General features: G+C 40.4%; 1 protein-coding gene across 1 annotated transcript in view; it reads left to right on the forward strand.

Moving 5' to 3' along the window:
• Positions 1-27,716, forward strand: part of FLRT2 (fibronectin leucine rich transmembrane protein 2) — a 308,451-nt gene extending 280,735 nt beyond the window's left edge. Inside the window, exon 2 of the mRNA XM_044074634.1 lies at positions 23,697-27,716. Coding sequence (XP_043930569.1) covers positions 24,084-26,240 — 2,157 coding nt within the window. The 5' untranslated portion in view covers positions 23,697-24,083 and the 3' untranslated portion in view covers positions 26,241-27,716. The remainder of the gene's footprint in view (positions 1-23,696) is intronic.
• The last annotated feature ends 224 nt before the right edge of the window (positions 27,717-27,940 follow it).

The following is a 27,940-nucleotide window of genomic DNA, read 5'->3' on the forward strand; positions in this document are numbered from 1 at the left end:
ATAAGATGAGAGAACTACTATATCCATATATACAGTTGACTGAGTATCAGAAAGTGAAATACCATGTACATATATGCACATTTGCAATGTATCTCAACCAGCTTACAGGAAAACTAATTGAAAATTAATTGCTGTTTAGCAAAAATGGTCTTGTCACTGTGCCATAGTGTGTGATCTACCATCACTGCAGTCACAGGAAATTATTTTTCTCTTCAACAGTTCCATCACTTTCTGCCATTAAATTAATTGCAGACGTGCACTTTTTTACACAGTTTCAGAATAGTGATATGGTATATCTATTCTGGCTTTTTGTTACAAGCCTATCTAACCCTGTAAATTACATAATTTCATTTTTCAGTTTTTTCTGTTATTTCAAATAGATCCTGATATTTAGCCAAAAACTTGTTCTCCGCAAAAGGGGCAAAAACGATCACATAATCCCCAGGTTTGAACTTCCTCATCCTTGTGTTTCTGTTATGCACCCTTTATTGTATACATTGGACTCTTTCCATTCGTTACTTGATTATGACTGTATTATAAGATGACATAGTGAGTAGAGGTTTCTCGTCTTCCCAAGTTTCACTGTCAATATCTAATAGTCCACAGTGGTGCCTGCTGTATAGTAACTCAAAAGGACTAAACCCTCTTGAGGCTTGTCACACTTCTCTACTGACAGCAGCAGATATGGTATTAACAGGTCCCTGTTTTGCCATCTTCCTCAACAATTTTAATGTTCAGTTAATTCTAATGCATCTGCTTGAGGATGATACACTGAAATATTGAACTGCTTAAACTTAAAGCAGTGCCACAGTTAATGCATCTGATTGTCCGTGAGTATTTAATATGTACCCCTGCTCTGAAAAATAATAAGACTAATTCCATTGTTATAGTTTTAGCATTAGCTTTGCATAGGTTCAAAGTATTTAGTTGCATAGGCCATACTAGCCAAGATGCACTGAAACCCAATGTTGGATTTTATCAATGGCCCAAAATGTCCATAACAATATTTTCAAATGGAACTTATTTGATCAGCATTGGAATCAAATGATTTTTAAATCTTGGGTGAGGGTATACTTTCTGGCATTCTGAGTATTCAGCACATAAGTTCTAAACATTGTTCATTATTCCTAGCCGGAATTAGTGTTTTAGTCCATTCCAAGATGTTCTCCTAGCACATGGTTATGAGCTTGCCTCATCATTAGGTTTCTAAGAGCTTTGAACACTAGTAGTTGACATACCACTTCCTTTCTTGTCTATATTACTTAATTGAACTTTTAAAAGTTTGAACGTCATATGATCGACACCATATGATCAAACTTTTAAAAGTTCAAAAATGTAATAAAAAAAAATAAACCAAAGAAAAAACCTACCTGAGCAGTTTAAGAAGGGGGGCAAGCCCCCCTGCACCACCACCTCAGGGGCTGTGCCCTTCACATCCCCCGCTCTTTGAATATAGCTTCGTACTATAGACAGTGCAGAAAAGGGAAATCTTCCTATTCTGCACTATATAGAGATCTCCGTTAAAACATTCAGACTTTTAAAATTGATCATATGGTGTCGACCATATGACGCATGAACTTTTATGAGTTCAACATCGTGGTATAGACCCCCTTCCTTTCTGTCCCTAGTTCCTCTGTACAGGAAATCAGTTAGTAACTCAAAGTACGGATACAAGGCACAAATATTTTATTCGACTTCTCTTACAACTCTACTTATGTTGTGCTTCATCTGCAAAGTAAGTGTCTTCTTCCTGTTGTGTCTCTTTACATTTTATTTGGCCTAGCTGGAGGTCAGACAGTTTAATCAGCCCTAGAGCTTCCCCAGAGTCAGTCTGTTTTGATGTAGAAGAAACTGCCTCCTCTCCAACCAGTGTAGGCACTCGGGTCACAGTGTCCAAGTCTTCTTCTAAGAAAGGCAACTCACAGCAATGTTCTTTTCTCTCAGTTGTTATTTTTACCTTTTTCATTTTTTCTGCTTACTTTCAACAACAAACTTAATGCATATATCCCTCCTCCTTCTGTTATTATTAATTCTCTGTACAAAGTTATCTTGTCTGCCATCATATGCCACCCTGTTCTCTGTTGTTGTCTCTGTTCTAAACTCTGCTGGTGTTCTGCAAGGGTCAGTACTCGACCCCCTTCTATTTAATATTTTCATAAACTTCACATTGCCATGACACTCGCCACTCTCATACAATATGCTAATGATTCAACCCTTATCTGGTCTGCCCCATCCATAACAAAATTACAGAAAATCACTCAAAAATCTTTTACTGACATTGAAATATGTCTAAAAAATTCTAACTTGCTGTTTAACCCCCCCCCAAAAAAAAACTTATGCTATTTATTCCAAAACAACATCTTAACCAGAAACATACATTTCATATTACTTCCAGTAATAACACAAAAATAGAAACCATAAGCCAGATTAAACTATTTAGAGTCATAGTAGATGACGACCTCCAATTTGATCACCACATACTTCATTCCATAAACAAAACCTCACCAAAAAAATCAGCTCCCCCATATAAGGCCAAACTGTATCAGACAGATCAACCAAGGATTACCTTAGCAGCAAGGTGCCTCCTTCCTTCTTTATTATATACTTCCCCTATTGTTACAAATATCAACACTATGTGTAAAACTAAACTAGCTTCCTGCTACAACAAAATAGCTACATTTGCAACCAACCAGCCTTATAAAACACACCACTGACTTACAGTAAAACAAACTAGCTTGAACTCCCAAACCAGTTGACATACTCACAGCTAAGAGTCTATTGTACTCTCCGTACAGATGCCCAGCATTACAAAATATTCTACTGTACTTTTCACCCACTAGAGACCTTCACTCTACCAAAAAACTTTTATTATGTATTAGTAAGACATCCAACACTGCTGGACACTCTGTCTACACTAATTATGTGTCAAAACTCTGGAATGAAATCCCCACACAGTTGAAACAGAAAACTTAAATAATTTCAAAACTTTGCTTAAACAGTACCTATGCCAAAAATGGTTCTGTTCTTCCTGCTCATCTGGCTAGCTTTACTCAAGAGCATTTTCTCCAACACCTACAGCCAACCATTTAATATTTTGGGAACTTGATATCCTGTTCACCTTTGTTTCAATTATTAGCAGGAGAAACTAGGGTGATATAGGACAGCCCTGCTTAGTGTATCACCGCAGATAAAAGTAAGAAATTCAATTGTTTGTCCACACAGAGAGCAGAGGTTCATATATATATAATGTAGAAGTAATTCAGTAGTTGATTACAGATCATTGCTTGATCTGTCCTTCTCAAATTCTACTTTTTTTATAAAATAACTCAGGAATTATTGGAATAATCCTTATCATCAGTAATTTTGCATCCAGTTTAGCATATGTTACAGTTACAGAAAAAGGATTTGTAGTTAACTGTGATGTCAGAGCTTTTGTCTGGCAATGATTAAATTGTTTGGAGTAGGTGGTAATTTACCTGAGTTAAGTATATCCTGAATGCATTCCTAACATATGGGTTAAGCAAATTATGTAAGGCAGCCATCTAAGTCCTTAGTAACACCAGTGAGGCGAGAGGCTTTTCCTAAAGGCCATGCACAACACCTGATATTGGTTTATTTACACTGTGGAATTGTTCCTGAGAAATGATTGTCAGGTTAATTTTCATCAATGATCTATTTAATTTGTCTTCAAAAGGAGGATCTTTACTTCAGTATAATACATCAGGGAATCATAAAACCAATGTAGTACTTTGGGATTAGTTGTTAAATGGCTCAATTTCAATTTTAGGCATTGTATGGACCTTTGCCTTCAATATATAAGCACAAGTCTACCAGGGCATTCACTTCATGCTCAAATGCAGATAAATGTTTTACTTAAAGGATAACTTATGGGAGCATAAAGTACATCACTGGGTCTTTTATTAACCATCTTATACTTCTTGTTTAGATCAAGACTGAAAATTATGCCTGCTTCATGGTGATTGTGAACTGCAGTGTTTGCTTTCTTGATTTGATATCAGACGTCTTCCACTGATTCAGCTGATAAGCAGTTTGGTTACATATGTCCTACATGGACAGTTTACTGTTGTGTTACTTGATGTAGCATATCTACAAGGAAATGTTGCTGCAGTAGTCATTTTATAATGTAATATACAATTTCTAGTGTTTGATATCTTTTTAGTATTAAAGGATCTAACCTTCACATTGTAAGCTTGCAAGTTTCACCAAAGCGTGTCCTTTTCATGCCTAACTCACAAAGATCTAAGACGATAAAACAAGCTCGACAGAAGTAATATTTTGAATTTTAGTTGAGGATAGAGCAAAATCATCAAGATAACAAACTTGAAGTGAAATAACTATTATGGTGCGTGACGCATTAAACAAACTGTAGTTATAAAGCCTTTCATATTTATGCATCTCTGTTAACTGAATATTTTCTGTCAATATTTGAATTAACTGTCATACAGAAATCTCAAAAGTATGAGTAGGTAAAAGATTCTGATTAAAGCAGTTTATTTGCATAAGTAGTTTCTAAAAAGGAAATGCATAATACATAACGTATTAGAAAGTATATAGCTCCACATTAACTCTGTAGTGTAAGCACCTGCTATGCCTCTCATCCAGTGTATCTTCAAAAGCCCAGTTTAACTGTTTACAAAATGCTTGCCACATCTTTTTTGGATGTTTTTGTGGATCTTGTTATAACTCTGCTCACTATCTTAATGGAGCACACACTTTCCCTGCCTTCAGTTAATGTAACTGCATTTTTATGACAACAAAAATTGAAATTCCCTTTAGTTCAGATTCAACTCTAATGTACTTTGCTTGAAGCATGTATTAGTAGAAGGTCACCCAGATTTATTCACATGTCAGCTTCTCCTGGAAAACTTATAAAGATTATAAATAAATCAGCATAGTACTGTAGAATGTTACTGACACATCTAAGCAGAATATGTGAGATCTTTCTGTACATAAGCAGTCTTCGCCTTTACATTGTGAATTCATCTCACTATTCTTAGCTTCCCAGAAGCCAAATGCACAAAAATGTTAACTAACTTTACTTAAGACCTATGATCTGAAAAAAAAAAATCTTTTATTGTTATACTCACATATCAGCAGTCTTTGACCTAATTGTACCACCTGGTGGTCACAGTCGGTTAAGACTTCGCACACAGTTCTCCCATCAGCATTTTCTAGTTCCTGAGATTTAAAATTGTGTTCAAGGCATTGAATTCTGCACCTGTTTAGTTTAAATTAAAAAAATACAATTAGTTATTTTGCATTGATGTTGAATATACTGACTTAAAATTGTTTTGTCTCAGCATTTAAGGTACCCCAAGAGCATTTGTACTTTTCATTGCATTAAGTTTATCCCCTTCAGTAATGCTAACCAGGAGCTCATTTGTGTATTTTTGTTAAACAACACGTAAGCTATTATGGACATACTTGCTTTCACTTTTATGCATCTTAGAAAAATGTCCTTTCTTACTCAGATTTTGCAAGACTGATTATGATTTTATTTATTTATACTTTGTTAACTGTGTAATTGAACTGGTCCAAGGACCCTTTACACTTACAACTCAGGCCACAGTGACAAAAATGATAACAAGGAAGAAATTAACTTAGTACAAAGAAAACAATACAGCCGCTAAAGCATTCCACAAAGACTGCATGTATAATACAGCTGTTAAAGCATTTGACAAAGACTGCATGTATAATACTGCCGTTAAAGCATTTGACAAAGACTGCATGTATAATACAGCCGTTAAAGCATTTGACAAAGACTGCATGTATAATACAGCCATTATATCCTATGTAGGAGGGCCAGTCTGAAGGAGATTGGAGACTGTAAAGTGGTAGCAGGGGAAAGTGTAGTTAAGCAGCATAGAATGGTGGTCTGTAGGATGACGTTGGTGATCAAGAAGAGGAGGAGGAGTGTGAAAGCAGTGCCAAGGATTAAATGGTGGAAGTTAAAAAAGGGTGATTGTGAAGAGGGGTTTAGGGAAGAGTTAAGACAGACACTGGGAGGCAGTGGAGAGTTACCGAATAGCTGGGTAACTACAGCAGAACTAGTAAGGGAGACTGCTAGAAAGGTGCTTGGTGTGACATCTGGACAGAGGAAGGAGGACAAGGAGACCTGGTGGTGGAATGAGGAAGTACAGGAGAGTATACAGAGGAAGAGGCTGGCAAAGAAGAAGTGGAATTGTCAAAGAGATGAAGAAATTAGACATGAGTATAAGGAGATGAGGAGCATGACAAAGAGAGAGGTGGCAAAAGCTAAGGATAAGGCATATGGAGAGTTGTACGAGAGATTGGACACTAAAGAGGGAGAAAAGGACCTATACTGATTGGCTAGACAGAGGGACAGAGCTGGGAAAGATGTGCAGCAGGTAAGGTTGATAAAGGATAGTGAGAGAAAGGTACTCGCAAGAGAGGAGAGTGTGTTGAGTAGATGGAAAGAGTATTTTGAGAGGCTGATGAATGAAGAGAATTTGAGAGAGAGAAGGTTGGATAATGTGGGGATAGTGAATCAGGAAGTGAAACAGATTAGCAAGGAGGAAGTAAGGACAGCTATGAAGAGGATGAAGAATGGAAAGGCTGTTGGCCCAGATGACATCCCAATGGAAGCATGGAGGGGCTTAGGAGAAATGGCAGTGGAATTTTTAACTAGATTGTTTAATGAAATTTTGGAAAGTCAGAGGATGCCTGAGGAGTGGAGAAAAAGTGTTTTGGTACCTATCTTTAAGAATAAGGGTGATGTGCAGTGCTGCAGTAACTACAGAGGGATAAAATTGATCAGTCACAGCTTGAAGTTATGGGAGAGAGTAGTAGAAGCTAGGTTAAGAAGCGAGGTGATGATTAGTGATCAGCAGTATGGTTTCATGCCAGGAAAGAGCACTACAGATGCAATGTTTGCTCTGAGAGTGTTATTGGAGAAATACAGAGAAGGTCAGAAGGAGTTGTATTGTGTCTTTGTAGACTTGGAGAAAGCATATGACAGGGTGCCTAGAGAAGAGTTGTGGTATTGTATGAGGAAGTCGGGAGTGGCAGAGAAGTATGTAAGAGTGGTACAGGATATGTGCGAGGGTAGTATGACAGTGGTGAGGACTGCAGTGGGAGTGACAGATCCGTTTAAGGTGGAGGTGGGATTACATCAAGGATCAGCCCTGAGTCCTTTCTTATTTGCAGTGGTGATGGACAGGTTGACAGATGAGATCAGACAGGAGGCCCCGTGGACTATGATGTTTGCAGATGACATTGTGATCTGTAGTGAGAGTAGGAATCAGGTTGAGGAGACTCTGGAGAGGTGGAGATATGCTCTAGAGAGCAGAGGAATGAAGGTCATCAGGGCTAAGACAGAATATATGTGTGTAAATGAGAGGGAGGGTAGAGGAATGGTGAGGATGCAGGGAGTAGAGTTGGTAAAGGTGGATGAGTTTAAGTACTTGGGATCAATAGTTCAGAGTAATGGTGAATGTGGAAGAGAGGTGAAGAAGAGAGTACAGGCAGGGTGGAGAAGCATGTCAGGAGTGATTTGTGATAGACTGGTACCAGTAATAGTGAAAGGGAAGGTCTACAAGACAGTAGTGAGACCAGCTATGTTATATGGGTTGGAGACAGTGGCATTGACAAAAAGGCAGGAGTCAGAGCTGGATGTGGCAGAGTTAAAGATGTTAAGATTTGCACTCTGTGTGACAAGGATGGATAGGATTAGGAATCAGTATGTTAGAGGGTCAGCTCATGTTGGACAGTTTGGAGACAAAGCAAGAGAGATGAGATTGCGTTGGTTTGGACATGTGCTGAGGAGGGATGATGGGTATATTGGGAAAAAGAGGAGCTGCCAGGTAAGAGGAAAAGAGGAAGGCCTAAGATAAGGTTTATGGATGTGGTGAGAGAGGACATGCAGGCGGTTGGTGTGACAGTGCAAGATGCAGAGGATAGGAAGAAATGGAAAGAGATGATCCGCTGTGGCGACCCCTAACGGGAAAAGCCGAAAGATGATGATGATGAAAGCATTTGACAAAGACTGCATGTATAATACTGCCGTTAAAGCATTTGACAAAGACTGCATGTATAATACTGCCGTTAAAGCATTTGACAAAGACTGCATGTATAATACTGCCGTTAAAGCATTTGACAAAGACTGCATGTATAATACTGCCGTTAAAGCATTTAACAAAGACTGCATGTATAATACAACCATTAAAGCATTTGACAAAGACTGCATGTATAATACTGCCGATAAAGCATTTGACAAAAACTGCATGTATAATACTGCCGATAAAGCATTTGACAAAGACTGCATGTATAATACAGCTGTTAAAGCATTTGACAAAGACTGCATGTATAATACAGCTGTTAAAGCATTTGACAAAGACTGCATGTATAATACTGCTGTTAAAGCATTTGACAAAGACTGCATGTATAATACAGCCGTTAAAGCATTTGACAAAGACTGCATGTATAATACAAAGTATGACAGTCGATCAGTAAAACAGTAAACAACATTTACAAGGATGTATGTGTTATTAATACCTACAATATTAATTCTTAACTATACAGTGTAAACTTCATTATTAATATATCTTACAACATTTTAAGATGTTACCACAGTGTAATGGACTGGCAATCAGTCTGGGTGTGTTCCATGTCTATACAATAAAAGGGGGGTGTTGTTTTCCTACTGTAGTATAAAACAGACTATATCTTCAAATTTTGAAATGGAGCTACTGATACAATGGAGCCTAAGAATTAGTCTGCTCTTGTGTTGGCCCATACAGTTGGAATGCAGGAAAGCTTTCCCCATTTTACTTATGACCATACCTTGCAAGAAGCATGGAATAGAATCATCCATTTTCCTTCCATGAGAACATAAGTTAGATGAGGATGCTGCTGCATGGATGCTACATTCATGGTCTCATTACTCACAAGGGTATATTTTAGATGGGGTAACAATTTTGTATCATATGTTCTAAAGTACAGTTATAGCTCCACAATTCACAGATCACGCCAACTAGTATGCTGATATTCTTAACGCAAGATGATTTTATTTTCCACACTGTAACAAAGCGTTTTCGCCAGTCAAAATAGAGTAGCTTCTTCAGAGAAACGTTACAACTTTTTGAATATTGGCGCTCTTTATACACACAAAAGACGATCATGCTCTGTATAACATACACGTCATTTCCCTACTTTGTAATTTTTGTATATGCGCATACAACCTTTAAAAAATGTTATATCTTAAACTATAAATGTAAGAAAACTTTAAAATTTCTTAAAAAAGTTTTTAAAAAAATTTTTTTTTAAAAAAGAATTTATTAGAAGGGAACTGTCCGTGTCAATCCAACGAACTCCCTTCTTTAAAAGACACCTCATACACAGGGCTAAAATCTCCTATCGTGTCCGTAACCTTATTCCTTGTGTAATGTGTAATATAATCTTAGAGTAGGGGACTGTTACATCTGTCGACCCCCTCTTAAACTATTACCTCATCAAAAAATATATTTTTTCCGTAAATACAATTAATAAACCTAGATACATTTGGCCGCAACAAGGATGTCCTTAATACGTATCACTAGCCCTGTGTATGAGGTGTCTTTTAAAGAAGGGAGTTCGTTGGATTGACACGGACAGTTCCCTTCTAATAAATTCTTTTTTAAAAAAAATTCTTTTAAAAAAATTTTTTTAAGAAATTTTAAAGTTTTCTTACATTTATAGTTTAAGATATAACATTTTTTAAAGGTTGTATGTGCATATACAAAAATTATAAAGTAAGGAAATGACGTGTATGTTATACAGAGCATGATCGTCTTTTGTGTGTATAAAGAGCGCCAATATTCAAAAAGTTGTAACGTTTCTCTGAAGAAGCTACTCTATTTTGACTGGCGAAAACGCTTTGTTACAGTGTGGAAAATAAAATCATCTTGCGTTAAGAATATCAGCATACTAGTTGGCGTGATCTGTGAATTGTGGAGCTATAACTGTTTTTTCTGGAAGTTTGGACAATTGTTTTGGTCTATATGTTCTAAAGTGGATTTTTTGAGTATCAGTAGAATTAAGACCTCTTTAAGTACAGACATAAATGCTCATATCTGCTGGAAAGACCACATTTTTTTGTAAAATAACTGCTCTTATAAATTCTAGCAAAATGTAACTCCATTATTTAATAACAAGAGTTGTAATCATGAGTCCCACAGTAATAAGTAAACAGCAAATCAAATGAAAAACAATGGATGTTTAAACTTGCATTACACTTTTTAAAGTATTTTGCAGGGGCGGGCAATCCCAATGTACCCCAGAGTAGGCAATTCTCCACCACACCCTCACTACTGCTTCCTATAGTAACTCTGAGATCACTGTATGACTAAACAAATGCACTATGCCCTGAGGTAAGTGTACACAACCTCTACTGTACCACTGAGTAAGGGCACTATATTCTGAGGTAAGTGTACACAGCCTCCACTGTACCACTGAACAAGTGCACTATACTGTGAGGTAAGTGTACACCGCTTCCACTGTACCACTGAACAAGTGCACTATACTGTGAGGTAAGTGTACACAGCTTCCACTGTACCACTGAACACAAGGGTACTATAGTGTGAGATAAGGGTGCACAGCCTCCACTGCACTCTGAGCAAGGGCACTATGCTGTGAGATAAGTGTACACAGCCTCCACTGTACCACTAAACACGTGCACTATACTGTGAGGTAAGTGTACACACCCTCCACTGTACCACTGAACAAATGCACTATACTCTGAGGTAAGCATACACAGCCTCCACTGTACCACTGAATAAGTGCACCATACTCTGAGGTAAGTGTACAGAGCCTCCACTGTACCATTGAACAAGTGCACTATACTGTGAGGTAAGTGTACACCGCCTTTACTGTACCACTGAACAAAGGCAGTATACTCTGAGGTAAGTGCACACAGCCTCCACTGTACCACTGAAAAGTGCATTATACTCTGAGGTAAGTGTACACAGCCTCCATTGTGCCAGTGAACAAGGGCACTATACTGTGAGGTAAGTGTACACAGCCTCCACTGTACCATTGAACAAGTGCACTATACTGCGAGGTAAGTGTACACAACCTCCACTGTACCACTGAACAAAGGCAGTATACTCTGAGGTAAGTGCACACAACCTCCACTATACCATTGAACAAGTGTGCTATACTCTGAGATAAGTGTATACAGCCTCCTTGGTAAGTGTACACAACCTCCATGGTAAGTGTACGCAGCCTCCTTGGTACATGTACATAGCCTCCTTGGTAAGTTTACATAGCCTCCTTGATACGTGTACACAGTCTCCTTGGTAAGTGTACACAGCCTCCTTGGTACGTGTACACAGCCTCCTTGGTACATGTACACAGCCTCCTTGGTAAGTGTACACAGCCTCCTTGGTACGTGTACACAGCCTCCTTGGTACATGTACACAGCTTCCTTGGTAAGTGTACACAGCCTCCTTGGTATGTGTACACAGCCTCATTGGTAAGTGTACACAGCCTCCTTGGTACGTGTACACAACCTGCTTGGTACATGTACATAGCCTCCTTGGTAAGTGTACACAGCCTGCTTGGTACATGTACACAGCCTCCTTGGTACGTGTACACAGCCTCCTTGATAAGTGTACACATCCTCCTTGGTAAGTGTACCCAGCCTGCTTGGTACACATACACAGCCTCCTTGGTATGTGTACACAGCCTCCTTTGTACGTGTACACTGCCTCCTTGGTATGTGTACACAGCCTCCTTGGTAAGTGTACACAACCTCCTTGGTAAGTGTATACAACCTCCTTGGTAAGAGTACATAGCCTCCTTTGTACATGTACACTGCCTCCTTGGTATATGTACACAGCCTCCTTGGTTAGTGTACATAGCCTCCTTGGTACGTGTAGACAGCCTGCTTCGTACATGTACACAGCCTCCTTGGTAAGTGTACACAGCTTCCTCAGTACGTGTACACAGCTTCCTTGGTACATGTACACAGCCTCCTTTGTACATGTACATAACCTCCTTGGTATGTGTACACAGCCTCATTGGTATATGTACACAGCCTCCTTGGTACGTGTACACAGCCTCCTTGGTACGTGTACACAGCCTCCTTGGTACATGTACGCAGCCTGCTTGGTACGTGTACGCAGCCTCCTTGGTATATGTACACAGCCTCCTTGGTATATGTACACAGCCTCCTTGGCATGTGTACCCAGCCTCCTTGGTAAGTGCACAGAGCCATTTTGGTACATGTACACAGCCTCCTTTTTATACACACTTAGTATTGCTGCTTTGAGAATTGCATTTAAGATTCTTACAATTTTGTATCATTACCCAAAATATAGTCATAGAAAATGCTCTGGATACAGTGTATAATAAGATGAATATGAAAAAAACAGCTTCATGGCTTTTTAATTGTCATGAAAAGAAAAAAACTGTAGAGTGAAAGTCCAGAGCAGTCATTACAGAATCACTGTCCCATGCAATGGTGTCATCATGGAGGAAAATCTATGAGTGAGACCACCAGGAGGATGGACGGCATAGTCTGTCTACTGCTGAGAAGAGCATAGTTGGATACTGTGGTGTGCTAGAGATCTCTCTAGACAAAAAGCTGTTTCTTTTTAAACATGTCTGAGCACCCAGGACTATTACTGCTCCGATGGCATCTTATTTTGGCACTGGGCAACATCGGTGGTTAGGTTAGCTGTAGATTACACCAAGTAAGCACCCCTCCCTCACCAGTTACAAACACCCTCCATTTCTATCCTTTCAAGTATACATTAGGGCCTGCAACCATGCATGGCACTACCCTGCTATCTCTGCTTCCAGCTGTGTATCCTGAGACAATGGTACACTGACAACCACTTCATTCTCAAACAGACAAATACAGTATGTGAGAGATGTTGCTAAACATTGACACTGGAGGCTAGACTCTCACATACACACACACAAAAACAGCAAATAGGTTGTTAGTGACTTGCACACATCACACACAGACCCACATATGCGGAGGTGTTTGCATGTAACTTACCCAAACATCAAAAGCCTCTCAAGCACAGTCTTCAGAAACTCCACATGTATACAAACAAGACATTTCCCATCACAACACATAAAGCCACATTTCACTGTGGCTCAACTACCAAGCCCATAAGGTGAAACATTCCATGACCTAATATTCTGTTCATAGGAGACTCTATTGTGAGACACACTGATGTCCCTCTTACTAGGCTGGATAAGGGGAAGGTTACAGTTATTTGCCTGTTGGGGGCAGGATTTGCCAGATCATGCATGCATTGAGATCACTTACCCCTGAGTACCAGTATGACTCAGTCATAGTCCATGTGGGCACAAATGACCTCGGTCATACCTTCTTGGACTATATGGAGAGAGACATGATTGAGCTCTCAAAATATGTGTTACAAGCAGGTATGAGCCTGGCACTGAGCAGCATCATACCATCTCCAAGGATGATGCCACAATACCAGTAGGTACAAGCCTAGCAGTGAGTAGCATCCGATCATCTCCAAGGATGATGCCACAATACTAGAAGGTACGAGCCTGTCACTAGGCAGCATCCTACCATCTCCAAGGATGATGCCACAATATCAGCAGGTATGAGCCTGGCACTGAGCAGCATCCTACCATCTCCAAGGATGATGCCAAAATACCAGCAGGTATGTGTCTGGCACTGATCAACATTCTACCATCTCCAAGGATGATGCTACAATATTGGCAGATACAAGCCTGGCACTGAGCAGCATCCTACCATCTCCAAGGATGATGTAATAATACCAGCAGGTACGAGCCTGGCACTGAGCAGCATCCTACCATCTCCAAGGATGATGTAACATTACCAGCAGGTACGAGACTAGTACTGAACAGCATTCTACCATCTCCAAGGATGATGCCACAATACCAGCAGGTATGAGCCTAGTGTTGAGCAGCATCCTATCATCTCCAAGGATGATGCCACAATACCAGCAGGTACGAGCCTGGCACTGAGCAGCATCCTACTATCTCAAAGGATGATGTCACAATACCAGCAAGTATGAGCCTGGCACTGAGCAGCATTCTACCATCTCCAAGGATGATGCTACAATACCAGCAGGTACAAGCCTGACACTGAGCAGCATTCTACCATCTCCAAGGATGATGTCACAATACCAGCAGGTATGAGCCTTGCACTGAGCAGTATGCTACCATCTCCAAACATGATGCTACAGTACCAGCATGTATGAGCCTGGCACTGAGCAGCATCCTACCATCTCCAATGATGATGCCACAATACCAGCAGGTACAAGCCTAGCACTGAACAGCATCCTACCATCTCCAAGGAAGATGCCACAATACCAACTGTTACAAATCTGGCAATGAGCAGCATCCTACCATCTCCAAGGATGATGTCACAGTACCAGCAGGTATGAGCCTGGCATTGAGCAGCATCCTGCCATCTTCAAGGATGATGTCACAATACCAGCAGGTACAAGCCTGGCACTGAGCAGCATCCTACCATCTCCAAGGATGATGTCACAATACCAGCAGGTATGAGCCTGGCATTGAGCAGCATCCTACCATCTCCAAGGATGATGCTACAATACTGGCAGGTATGAGCCTGGCACTGAGCAGCATCCTACCATCTCCAATGGTGATGCCACAATACCCACAGGTACAAGCCTGGCACTAAGCAGCAACCTACCATCTCCCAAGATGATGCCACAATGCCAGCAGGCACAAGCTTGGCACTGAGTAGCATCCTACTATCTCCAAGTATGATGCCACAATATCATCAGGTACAAGCCTGTCACTGAGCAGCATTCTACCATCTCCAAGGATGATGTCACAATACCAGCAGGTGCGAGCCTGGCACTGAGCAGCATTCTACCATTTCCAAGGATGATGTCACAATACCAGCAGGTATGAGCCTGGCACTGAGCAGCATCCTATCATCTCCAAGGATGATGCCACAATAACAGCAGGTATGAGCTTGGCACTGAGCAGCATCCTACCATTTCCAAGGATGATGTCACAATACCAGCAGGTACAACCCTGGTACTGAGCAGCATCATACCATCTCCAAGGATGATGCCACAATACCAATGGAAAATGATTGAGTTTAATAGTTTGCTTAGGTCCAGTCAGCCTGGGAGGACATAGTTGACAGGTCACACTGCTTTGTCAGGGATGGTCTTCACCTGTCTCTTTTTTAGGCTTTTGGATATTGGCCAAAACATTATCCACCCCTGTAGTGCCTTTTTTAGAAATTGCCAAACAGACAAAGCTTCAACCATAGCAAAAGCTACTGAGGACAAGCTAAAGGTGTTACTACTCAATGCTAGGAGTTTCAACAACAAACCACACTCCCTGGAAGCTCTCCTCACCCTGGAGAATGTTCTGAGGACAAGCTAAAGGTGTTACTACTCAATGCTAGGAGTTTCAACAACAAACCACACTCCCTGGAAGCTCTCCTCACCCTGGAGAATGTTCTGAGGACAAGCTAAAGGTGTTACTACTCAATGCTAGGAGTTTCAACAAGAAACCACACTCCCTGGAAGCTCTCCTCGCCCTGGAGAATGTTCTGAGGACAAGCTAAAGGTGTTACTACTCAATGCTAGGAGTTTCAACAACAAACCACACTCCCTGGAAGCTCTCCTTGCCCTGGAGAATGTTCTGAGGACAAGCTAAAGGTGTTACTACTCAATGCTAGGAGTTTCAACAACAAACCACACTCCCTGGAAGCTCTCCTCGCCCTGGAGAATGTTCTGAGGACAAGCTAAAGGTGTTACTACTCAATGCTAGGAGTTTCAACAAGAAACCACACTCCCTGGAAGCTCTCCTTGCCCTGGAGAATGTTCTGAGGACAAGCTAAAGGTGTTACTACTCAATACTAGGAGTTTCAACAAGAAACCACACTCCCTGGAAGCTCTCCTCACCCTGGAGAATGTTGACATCCATGCAGTTACTGAATCATGGCTCAAAGTCATGGAAAGCACTCTGGCAGTGCATGGCTATAATGCCTTTCATACATTCTGACCACCCACTGAACATGAAAGAGCAAACGGCAGAGGTATATCTATCTACATAAAGGATAGGCACCTCAAGGCTGGTCAAACAATAAATGCTTGAGCTACTCCATGCCCAACTAACCTTGGGAAAAATGTATTACCATATTCTTGCTAGCAACAGGTCTCCCAGCATGAACCAGAAAACCCATACATCATACCTGAAGTTACTAGAATCAGTCATCATCCAGCCCAGTACCATACTCATGGGTGATTTTAACTACCCCTCCATTAATTGGGAGGCATGCACGACCACTAACATGCAAGCCCAAAGATTTCTTGACTGTAAATTCAAATGCCCTGGAGCAGCTGGTCTGCATTCCCACTAGGGGAACAAGTATCTTAACTCTAGTACTCAAAAATATGGGAGAGTGCTGCACCCCACCCCCAAGTGTTATGTCCTTACTAGCAAGATCAGATCACAAAGCTTTGTCCTTTGAAATAAAGGTAAAACTAGTCCCTCCACCTACCTCCAAAACTTTAAGAACTTCTCTAAGGTAAATTACCCCACCCCCCCATTATTTATTTATTATTTGCTTACTGGGAAAGTCCTACTTGGAACAAAGCCAAGCTTCAGCAGAGGCCCAGGGAGAAATGCTCGAAGTGTATGTCTTTGTAATGTGGGAGGAAACTGGAGCACCCAGAGGAAACCCACATGAATGCAGGGAGGACATGCAGACAACAAACAAAAGGCACCCCAGCCAAGAATCAAACCAGAGAACCTCTTGCTCTGAGGCGACAATGCTACTGCTGCACCACTGAGCCATCCAAGAGTTAAGTGATGCCATAGCTAGTTTCCAAGCTCCCTAAATCCAGAAAACACAGAAAGCCCTGTATGACCATATAAACTACTGCATTGAAATGACAGTAGCAAACTGAAATAAATCCAAGTTGAACTGCAAAAAAAAAAAGGGCAGGTTATGCCTAATGAATCTGGTGGATTTCTTTGAGAAAGTCACTAAGGCCATGGATGAGGGTAAAACAGTACATACTTCCTACCTTGACCTGGCCAATGCATTTGACACAATTCCCCACTCAGGTATTATAAGCAAACTCCCAAAACTGGACTTAAATCCCTATGTCACCAGATGGATAGTCAACTGGCTCACAGACAGGACACGTGGTTAAAGTGGGTAAAAACAGGTCCAGTAAGAGGCCATTTACTAGTGGTATGCCACAGGGCTCATATCTGGGACCACTCCTGTTTGGAATATACTTCTCTGAAGTCAAGATAAACATGGAAGGCCTGTGGATGACAATGTTTGCTGACAACTGCAAGCTGGGGGCAATTACTTAATCCCCCAGTGATTTAGATATCCCTCAGGATGGTCTAGATCAGACAAATGATAGGTGCCAGAACCATGGCCTAAAAGTAAATAAAAAAAAATGCATTATCATACCCTTTGGGAAGTCAAATACAACTACAAATTACAACATCAATAGGAAACCCCTAAGAGTAGACTCTGAGGTGAGAGATCTATGCACACAGATAGATAGCAGCCTGACCTTTGACTGCCATGTGTTCACAGTGGTGAGGAAATCCATTTATGTGTGACACAATTATAAGTAAATGTATGGCATCCAGATCCAAGGAAATTATATTCCCACTGTACTAAGCCCTCATTAGACCAATAATTGAGTGCAATGTGCCATTTGGCATATACTTGACTAGCCGCTTACAGTAGCTGGAGTGATCTCAGAGGTTCCTCACAAAGAAAATATAGGGTATAAACAACATGAACTATGCAGATAGACTAAAAGCCCTATCCTTTTACTCTGTCTCCTACCGACTATTAAAGGGTGACCTATGCCTGACCTATAATCCACTGGCAAATCCAGCCCTGATGGAGCCACTACACATCCACAAGTCAAACAGCACAAAGATCACCTGATCTATGGATCTAAACTTAGTCAGAAACTCAAACAAAACATGCTGAAAGGACAGATGTGTCTCAGAGATGCTCCTTCTTTGGAACAGGCTTCCTATTCACATTAAGCAGAGCCCTTCCCTGGCCCTCTTCAAACACAGTTTGGATCAATGGATGGGGAATCATAAATTCACACCTGGGTTAGTGCCTATGTCCCTTATGGACAGTGGTAATCAGTAAGATACCCAGGGCATAAGCACAAATCCATGATATCCTGCTGCCCCTGTGGTCCATATATTGGGTAAAATGGAGTTATATTGGCTAGGCTTGTAAGGGCCCTTAAGCCATTAGCTTAGTAATCTGCTATGAACCAATGAAATGATGGTCATCCATGATAAGCTTATATTATTATTTAGTAAGTTAGTTTTTTAGTTGATTAGTTAGTTCATGGGATCATTGGAAATGCAAAGCAACCGAGTCTTGTGACCATTGACACCTTGACCGTGCTCACCTTTAGACTGTACCTCCTCTCTCAAGTAAGAGGCCAGCCATACCTGGAGTACATTTGTAATTACCCATCCAATCATCTGGGTCCCATCTGAAGGAACATAGACTGTCACAATGCTTAATGCGCCTAAAAACAGCATGTGTTAGGACTACAGAAAAGATATGTGGCCGAGCCAGGTATGGAAATAAGGTACATAAGGAAAGCTGGTGGTGGAATGCAGAAGTGCAGGAAGCAATCAAAAGAAAGAAGGAGTGCAGGAAGAAGTGGGAGATTGAAAAGACTGACCAAGCTAGGAAGGACTACTGGTTGGCTAACAAGGAAACTAAGAAAGAAGTTGCAATAGCAAAAAAATAGGGCATCAGAGGCACTCTATCAGCTTCTGGAAAGTGACTCAGTAAGGGGCACAAAGAAACTATACCAGGTTGCAAGGCAAAGACAGAAAGATAAAGAAGATAGTCAGACACCCTTCATAAGTGATTCCAGCAACAACCTGCTTACCATCCCACAGGACATCAAAGACAGATGGAAGGAGTATTTCCAGCAGCTTCTGAATGAAGAAAACCCCACAGAAGCGGTACTGCCCCAGAAACAGCCTACAATGAGAGTAGAAGAGGAGCCCAGCTTAGAAGAAGTAAGAGCAGCACTAAGGAAAATGAAGTCAGGGAAAGCAGCAGGCTCAGATGAGGTCACAGCAGATATGATAAAGATGCTGGGTGAGCTAGGGGAGACATGGCTCCTGAGGGTACTAATTGCTGTGTGGAGAGAAAGGCGTATTCCAGATGACTGGAGAATAAGCATACTCATGCCAGTGTACAAGAACAAAGGGGACATCCACAACTGTGGACAGTACAGAGGCATCAAACTCTTACCACATTGCATGAAAGTTCTGGAGAGGGTGATTGATAAACGGATACGCAGAATAGTAGAATGCAAGATGGGAGATGAACAGTTCGGATTCAGATCAGGATGCAGCACAATTGACCTGATCTTTGCATTGAGACAGATACTTGAGAAGAACCTAGAGAAGAGGAGAGAGTCAAACTGGGCTTTCCTAGACTTGGAGAAAGCATATGACAAGGTCCCAAGAAAGCTGATCTGGGCAGTACTGCGGTGGTTTGAAGTCCCAGAAACATTGGTAGAATTAGTACAGGCTATGTACAAGGACCCAGTGACTCAAGTACGAACAGTGTTTGGCCTCACTGAGGGGTTCCCAGTGGGAGTGGGTGTACACCAGGGTTCACCTCTGAGCCTACTGCTGTTCATACTGGTAATGGACTACATCAGCAAACAGGTTGGAGGGGTCAGAGCAACAAAGCTGCTGTATGCAGATGATGTGGCAGTACAGACAGACTCTGATCTAGAACTTCAGCAAAGGATAGGAGAATGGAATGCAAATCTGAAGGCACATGGGATGAAACTAAGCACAGATAAGACCGTGGTAATGGCAGCAGATTGGGGAAATCAGAAGAAGCTGAGAATAGAGATAGATGGGAAGATAGTGGAACAGGTAAACAGCTTCAAGTATCTGGGAGGGGTGGTTGAGGAGAAGGGTAGTCTGAATGAAGAGGTCAAGGCTAGAATCAGAGGGGCTGCAGCCAACTGGCATAGAGTATCAGGTGTAGTATATGACAGAAGAATGCCAAAAAAGCTGAAAGGTAAGGTGTACAAGACAGTGGTGCGACCAGTACTACTGTATGGTACAGAAACCTGGGCAGTAAAGGCAGAACAGTTGAAGAAGCTAGAGGTGATGTAAATGAAGTGCCTGAGAAAGGTGGTAGGATGCACACTGCGGGACAGGCGAAGAAATGAGGACATAAGAGCAGAAGCCAAAGTAGCTCCAATTGCAGAAAAGATAAAAAAAAACAGATTACGATGGTATGGGCACATGTGTAGAAAAGCAGAAGACAATCTGGTGAGGGAGATTTGGGACAGACAGAAAGAAGGTAAGAGAAAGTGAGGGCGTCCAGCAAAGAGGTGGATGGATTGTGTGAAAGAAGATCTGCGACAATCGGGCATGAGTGTTGAAAAAGGCAGGAGAGTGGCACTGAATCAAGAGAGTTGGCGACAGTTAATACGATACCCCGACCCCATGTAAATGGGAAAAAGGGGATGATGATGATGATGAATGATGATCCTATTCCAGAGGAAAGGAAGGTACTGTGTAATGAGACTATCTCTCCACCATGATTTATTTATCTGTGGTGAAGATTCAGATTCTTTGTTCCATTTTTTTGTGGGATTTTTTGATTTATGGAAATACAAGAAACTCAAGATCACTGGCCCCCTAATGGCCTAGAAGGAAGACATAGATCCCCCCTCAGGAATGTATTTGAGTACTGCGTTAGTGCTACCATTCATTTCCTGAATGCCTAGTGGTTTTTAAGCTACTGATCTTCTTAGTTAGGAAACTCGAGGGTCTTTCTTGTTGTGTGATATGTCTTTTGCGGTACATTCCAAAGGGGGCATTGTATTCAATAATTGGCATAATCAATGCTGAACAAAAAGGGATGAAAGATCACCTCTTTTGAGCTGCATAATATTTATTTGGAAATCAGCTAGACCAAGTAGAAGAACTTTCTGATCACTGTCATTACATGATGGTCAAAGGGAGGGGATTATCAAACTTATGTTCCAGTTTCTGTAATGACACTGTCATTTTGAAGTGGGGTATTTTCTTTGCTGTATGCTGAGGGGAAGGATTTGTTACAAAATGTGACAATATTGTTTTTTTTTTGCCATTTCATTTGAGACCAATTTTAGTACGCCAAGTATGAGTTCTAGCTAAAGAGACTGGGATTCAGAGGCAACCTTGACAATGACTGGTTGCTTACAGTTATCTGCATACTTGGTTAGTTTTGGGATTTGATTCAAGGTCTAGAGATCAGAAAATAATATGCTAAACGAAACAGGTCCTAGCACTGAGCCATATGAAACACCAGTGGTCACCTAGCACTCAGCGATATGAAACACCACTGGTCACTTAGCACTGAGCTATGTGAAACAACACTGGTCACCTATCACTGAGCCATGTGAAACACCACTGGTCACTTAGCTCTGAGCCATATAAAACACCAGTGGTCACCTACACTCAGCCATATGAAACACCAGTGGTCACCTAGCACTCAGTCATATGAAACACCAATGGTCACTTAGCACTGAGCCATGTGAAACACTACTGGTCACCTATCACTGAGCCATGTGAAACATCACTGGTTACTAGCTCTGAGCCATATAAAACACCAGTGGTCACCTAGCACTCAGCCATATGAAACACCAGTGGTCACCTAACACTCAGCCATATGAAACACCACTGGTCACTTAGCACTGAGCCATATGAAACACCAGTGGTCACCTAGCACTCAGCCATATGAAACTCCACTGGTCACTTAGCACTGAGCCATATGAAACACCAGTGGTCACCTATCATTGATCCATGTGAAACACCACTGATCACCTAGCTCAGAGCCATGTGAAACACCACTGGTCACATTCATACTCTCTGATGAGGCACCTGCCACCAGCAACATGTGGGTTCTCTCTTTTAGCCAATTTACAATCCATTTTCCCACATGTGGATCTATTTGTAATGAATTCAGCTTAATAACTATGCTGTCATTGGTGATGCTGTCAAATTCCTTGGCCAAGTCAAGGTAAGCTGCAGCTGGGTGGACAGTGAGGACCCTGTCAATAGCCTGTGTTACCTTTTCAAGGATGTTAATTAGATTCATTAGACAGGATCTACCCTTGACAAAGCCAAATGTCTGTGGCTCTAGTGTGATGAGATTGTAATGTCATAGTTTATGAGGTCAGTTATAACTATATGGATATAGCTTTCTTTGCGGTGAAATTTGCACTGAATTTGTTTGCTAGTATGTTGGTAATGGCTACTGATCAGAGTAGGTGGTGCCATTTTGAATAAGATCCAAGCAGTGTTGGGAGTTATTTATTTGTTTATTAGTTTCCTAACTGACTGAATTAGTTAACTCTTATTTTTCTAACTGACTCTAATAGTTATTTATTTGCATTTGTTTACCAGGCAAGTCTGACTAGTCCATGAGAAGCCTTTTTTTCAGTGCAGGTCTGGATGAAAATATCTTGTCATTTTCAATGCACATCAAGCACATACTGTACATGAAAAAAGACAACATTTTTTAGATTTTTTTTAGCAATAATAAATTATTTCATTAGTCAATTAGAAAGTTAGTTAATTAGTACGCATGTCATCAAGGAGGCTTGTTTGCTTCTGTTTACATTAAAACTTTCTCTGTGTGCTTCCCTTCCATGTGCATGTCTCAAGTCGTATCAGACCAAGGACTGCATAAAATCAGCAGGGGGTTGAGAGGGCAGCATCTCCCTGCACATGGTAACACCAGCAGTTTATATTTCATGCGAAGAAGGAGGAGGTGTCACAGAGAGGCAGCAGCCAGTTCGAATGGCAATGTACCATCTGTCTTTCAGTCATATATGATAGTTTTAGATAAGCACACTTTTCTATTTGTTTATTTTTTTGACTATTCCAATACTAACATCTTACAGAGTTACTGTCATTAACATGCCATCCATCAATCCTGTGATGCCCCCTCCAGAATGTCAATTAAATGGGGGACACCCAAAGTAGAGTGAACTTCAGTGGAGGTTAATACATTTCAATATAGCCAGACCACTAGAACAGAAACCACATAGGTTGGATGAATTTTAAATATTTTGCCTCTGGGTTCTTATTACTGAATGTGTTCTACATCCTAATGGTTTCATGAGTAAAGCTTTCCCGTGACATATATGCTGTATTATTCACGCACCCTTATCATAAAACTTTGTCAAGCAGGAACAAATTCCATCTTTACCCACAATCCTCTCATAGTTTATTGCCTAATAATGTAATAATTTTATAAGCAACTGGCATGATTGTTCTAACCTTTGTGATCCATTAAATTAAGATTGCAATACAGCATTTCCTTCTACTCATGTTTACTAAGACACATTGTATTTTAACAGAAAAATACTACACTATATGCAGATGTTTACGTCTGATTCACAATGATCAATTTATAATTGTTATTTAAATCTTATTACAGTGTCCCTGCAGCTGATGTCCCAGAAGTTGCAGTACTTTGCAATACTTCGAATACAACTAATACATAAAATATCTCAAGAAATGTTTATTTTAATGATAAATATACTTATATATACATATTTATATGTCTTAAGAATATTGAAATTGCTTTGTAGTTAATGATGTGTGTTCTTTTTTTATGTATGTTGAAACAGGTCCGTGGATAAAATGACTAAAGACAAAGATAAAAGTTTCTTAGAAGTATCAAATTCACTCAGTGCAGAAGGAGAACATCTTTCATCCAAACTTGCTACAGAAATGTGCTCTTCCTATCTAGAGAGCTGTTTAGCACATGGACACGACCAGAGGAAGTGGCTTGCCTCCACCAGTCTCAGTAAGCCCTAGCTAATGAATCATTTCCAGCTCGCTCCACGGCAGAAGATTAATGGTCATGTTGTAACTTTATATTTCAGCCTTTGCAGAAGACTTCTTCATCTAAAATTGCACATACTGTACCTGAGAGGAAGCAGATTTATTCTAACTTTGGGGAATTGTTTTTTTCTCCATAATATTGTGTGCTCCACACTTCACTAGTGTACAAAATGGGATTATGGACTAGAAACTGGATCAGACAATGGGATCATTTTCTCAGATCCTGGACAGTTTTTTTGCTTAGTCTTTATGTTCAAATTTCTCAGGTGAAAGCCTGCCCAGATATTTGCCGCTGTGACAGGACGTTTGTCTATTGCAATGAACGTAGTTTGACCTCTGTGCCTCCTGGGATACCAGAGGGTATGAAGACTCTCTACCTCCATAACAACCAAATCAATAATGCCGGCTTCCCTGAAGAGCTCTACAACATTGAGTCAGTGGAGACTGTGTTTTTGTATGGCAATCAGTTAGATGAGTTTCCTGTGAACCTACCCAGAAATGTACGTGTGTTGCATTTGCAGGAGAATAATATCATGACTATTTCCAGGTTCGCCCTCGCTCAACTGCAGAAACTGGAAGAATTACATTTAGATGACAATTCTATTTCCACTGTGGGCATTGAAGATGGGGCATTCCGGGAGGCTGGCAGTTTAAAACTGCTGTTTCTTTCAAAGAACCACCTAAGCAGTGTGCCTGTGGGGCTACCTTTACAACTGAAGGAACTGCGTGTGGATGAAAATCGAATTGCTACTATTTCTAACATGGCATTTCAGAACCTCACCAGTCTAGAACGCCTGATCCTAGATGGCAATCTGCTGACCAACAGTGGAATTGAAGAAGGAACATTCAGTTATTTAAGTAAGCTGACTGAGTTTTCTATGGTGCGTAACTCATTGACAGATCCTCCCTCTGACCTTCCCAGCACATACCTAGTAAAGTTCAACTTACAAGATAACCAGATTACTCAAATACCAGTCAACACATTTGAATACTTTAGTGAGCTACAGATCCTAGACATTTCAAACAACCAGCTTCATGCTCTGCAGCAGGGAGTTTTTGATGGCCTATCAAACCTGAAACAGTTGACTGTACGTAATAATCCGTGGCATTGCAATTGTAGTATTGGATGGATAACTCAGTGGTTAAAATCCCTGCCTTCCTTTATAAATGTGAGAGGGTTTATGTGCCAGACTCCAGAAAAAGTAAGAGGAATGGCTGTGAGGGAACTTAACGCAGATTTGCTAGCTTGCCCTATTGTTTTCCCTTCTTCTCCAGTCACCACTCAAGCCTTTGCAACATTGGTACCTGTTACATTAGGTTCCAGCACGTCTGACACTAAAACTGTTACATCTGACACATCGTATACAACACATTCAATAACCTCATTACCTAGCCAAGATGGTAATGAAGACAAAGGTGAAGGAATCGGTGATAGTGTTTACCATGATGAGGAGACGACTCACGTGTCTATCTTATTTGTAAATGATACATGTATACAGATAAGTTGGACAGCAAGCTTTTCAGTCATGTCCTATAAGCTTACATGGGTGAAGATGGGACATAGCCTAATAGGAGGAATTGTAAAAGAAAAGCTAATCAGCAGCCAGATACGACAGACAAACCTTTATGATCTGGAGCCGAAGTCAACCTATCGGATTTGCTTGGCTCCGCTGGACGCTTTCAATAATTACAAAGCTGGGGAAGAAACTGTGTGCTGTGAAGCCACCACAAAAGCCTCTTCCTTTAACAGTAGTGACAATAAAGCCTCAAGCCATGAGCAAATCACACCACATAGTCCTGGCTCCCCGTTTCTCCTAGCAGGTTTAATAGGTGGTGCTGTAATCGTTGTGCTCGTGGTCCTGCTCAGCATCTTCTGCTGGCATGTGCATAAAAAGAATCGGTCTTCCTCTAACAAGTGGAAATATAATCGTGGCAGGCGGAAAGATGATTACTGTGAGGCAGGGACTAAAATGGACAACTCCATCCTGGAGATGACAGAGACAGGCTTCCAAATCGTCTCTTTAAATAATGAGGAACTTCTTAAAGGGGGGGACTTCAGGCTGCAGCCCATTTATGCCCCAAATGGTGGACTAGGTCACGTCTCTAATAACATCCACTACTGCAGTGGTACTGTCAAAACGTGGAATGTTGTCATACATGATAGTGCTTTACAATGTAAACTTACAAAGAACTTTGTAAAAAAGTTACGTTTGATAAATTGTTTCTCAGACATATTTTGTGTGTTTGGGAAACCTGTAATTTATACAGTGTATTATAAAATGGAATTTAAGAAGATATTATCTTTTCTATTCCTAGTTAATTGCTAATGTTTTTGTATAAAGGCCCTTGTTTTTAAATATTTCAGGATAGTAAGTAATTGCCCTAGGGAGTTATTGCACACTAAGAACCCAGGCCAATGGAGAGGAAAACAAAATATAAAAATAGTTTCTTATTATGATAAGAAATGTAGTGAGCATTTTTCTCCTGCTAGCAGCTTTGTCTTATTATTTTATAAAAAAACAGGTAAGTTTGTTTGCTAAGGGATGTCTGAGTTACATGTATGTCACTGTATGACTAGGTCTAGCTTAGGCAGAGAAACAGAAGGATTATAATAGCAGTTCCTTAACAGATTGACCATACAGTGATGCTTTTCTATTTATTTTTATTCCCATATTAAAAGGTAAGGTTACATATGCGCAATGTAGTCATAACTCTCAAACGCTTATCATTAAAGTAAAAAATGTACACACTCCAAATAAGGAACATACAAGATCTCTGAAGATAATTTTCTTTATCAGATGGGAACAATCAGTAAACATTGAGGGAACCAGATTCTACAGCTGCTCAAAATTTTAAGTGTGCGTCGATATCAGACCATTGCATCAATCAGATTTTTTTTTGTGTGTGTGTGGGACATTTTCTGTGTATTCATGACAATTAGTTTTGGTAAAAGTGCACAATTTAGATTCCACAACTTCAGGGTAATGCTTTAGGCTAAAATGACACGTATTTGACCATGTTCATACCTGACGTTCCATGTTCTTCCATTTGTGAGTATGAGGCGAGGCTGTCTGAAACTGTTACTGGGAACTTTTTCTTAAAAACTGTAAAACAGTGGCACAAATTAAAATGTGTTAATGTGATGGTGAAACTACTGATTGCATCAGGTAAAATAAGCTGTTTTTAAGAATTTGCTTTTATTTGTAAAAGAGAAACGGTGAATCATGCCATCAGGAGGAATGATGTCGACATCCATGAAGGGGATAGGTTTATCAATCCACATATATATGGCACCTTGAGAGATTATTTCATTATGTGTTTACAGTACATCTATGAAAACACAAAACCTCCTCATTTTACACCCCTTTATTTTATTAGTTTTAACTTTCTGCACCTCAAAATTTTCCTCTGATTAAGAATGAAGAATAAAACTATTCAGTTTTTTGTTTAATTGTCAGTACATCAAAGGTCATTAAGAAGTGATAACATACTGTATAGTTATTTGAATGTGTTAATGCAATGAAGTACAGGTTTAGAACATCATAAACCTACTGATAACAAGCAAAGTCTGTTTGTAGAAATGAGTTGACAACAACTGAAGTGGGGCACTAAGAATACATTTAAACCAGCAACACAAATTGAGCTAGCAGATGTATATTATTTTTACAGATTTGTATTTCTCGCTTTCTAAATGTTGTATTTATTTGTTAAAATATACACAAATATATTACATTGGATTCTGAACACCCTGATATGAAAAATGTAGTATGAAGGGGGTAAATAAATATCTTCTTGACATATAATATATGTGTGTATGTATTTCTCATTTATTTATTTATTTACTTATTTAGTATTTGATATTTGTTGACTGGAATAGTCCGAGTGAACTTGTGCCCTTTTTCATGGAGAAAAGCGACACAGCGCAAAGTATACAATAAGACATTTCACAGTACAAAATTAAGTAATGCATTCACTGTACAGGTTATACAAATAACAAGAAAACAACAAGCAAGTCATTAATTCTCCG

Source organism: Protopterus annectens, chromosome 6.part0 (genome assembly GCF_019279795.1).
Source record: "Protopterus annectens isolate FY-2018-M chromosome 6.part0, PAN1.0, whole genome shotgun sequence".
Lineage (NCBI taxonomy): Eukaryota > Metazoa > Chordata > Ceratodontiformes > Protopteridae > Protopterus > Protopterus annectens.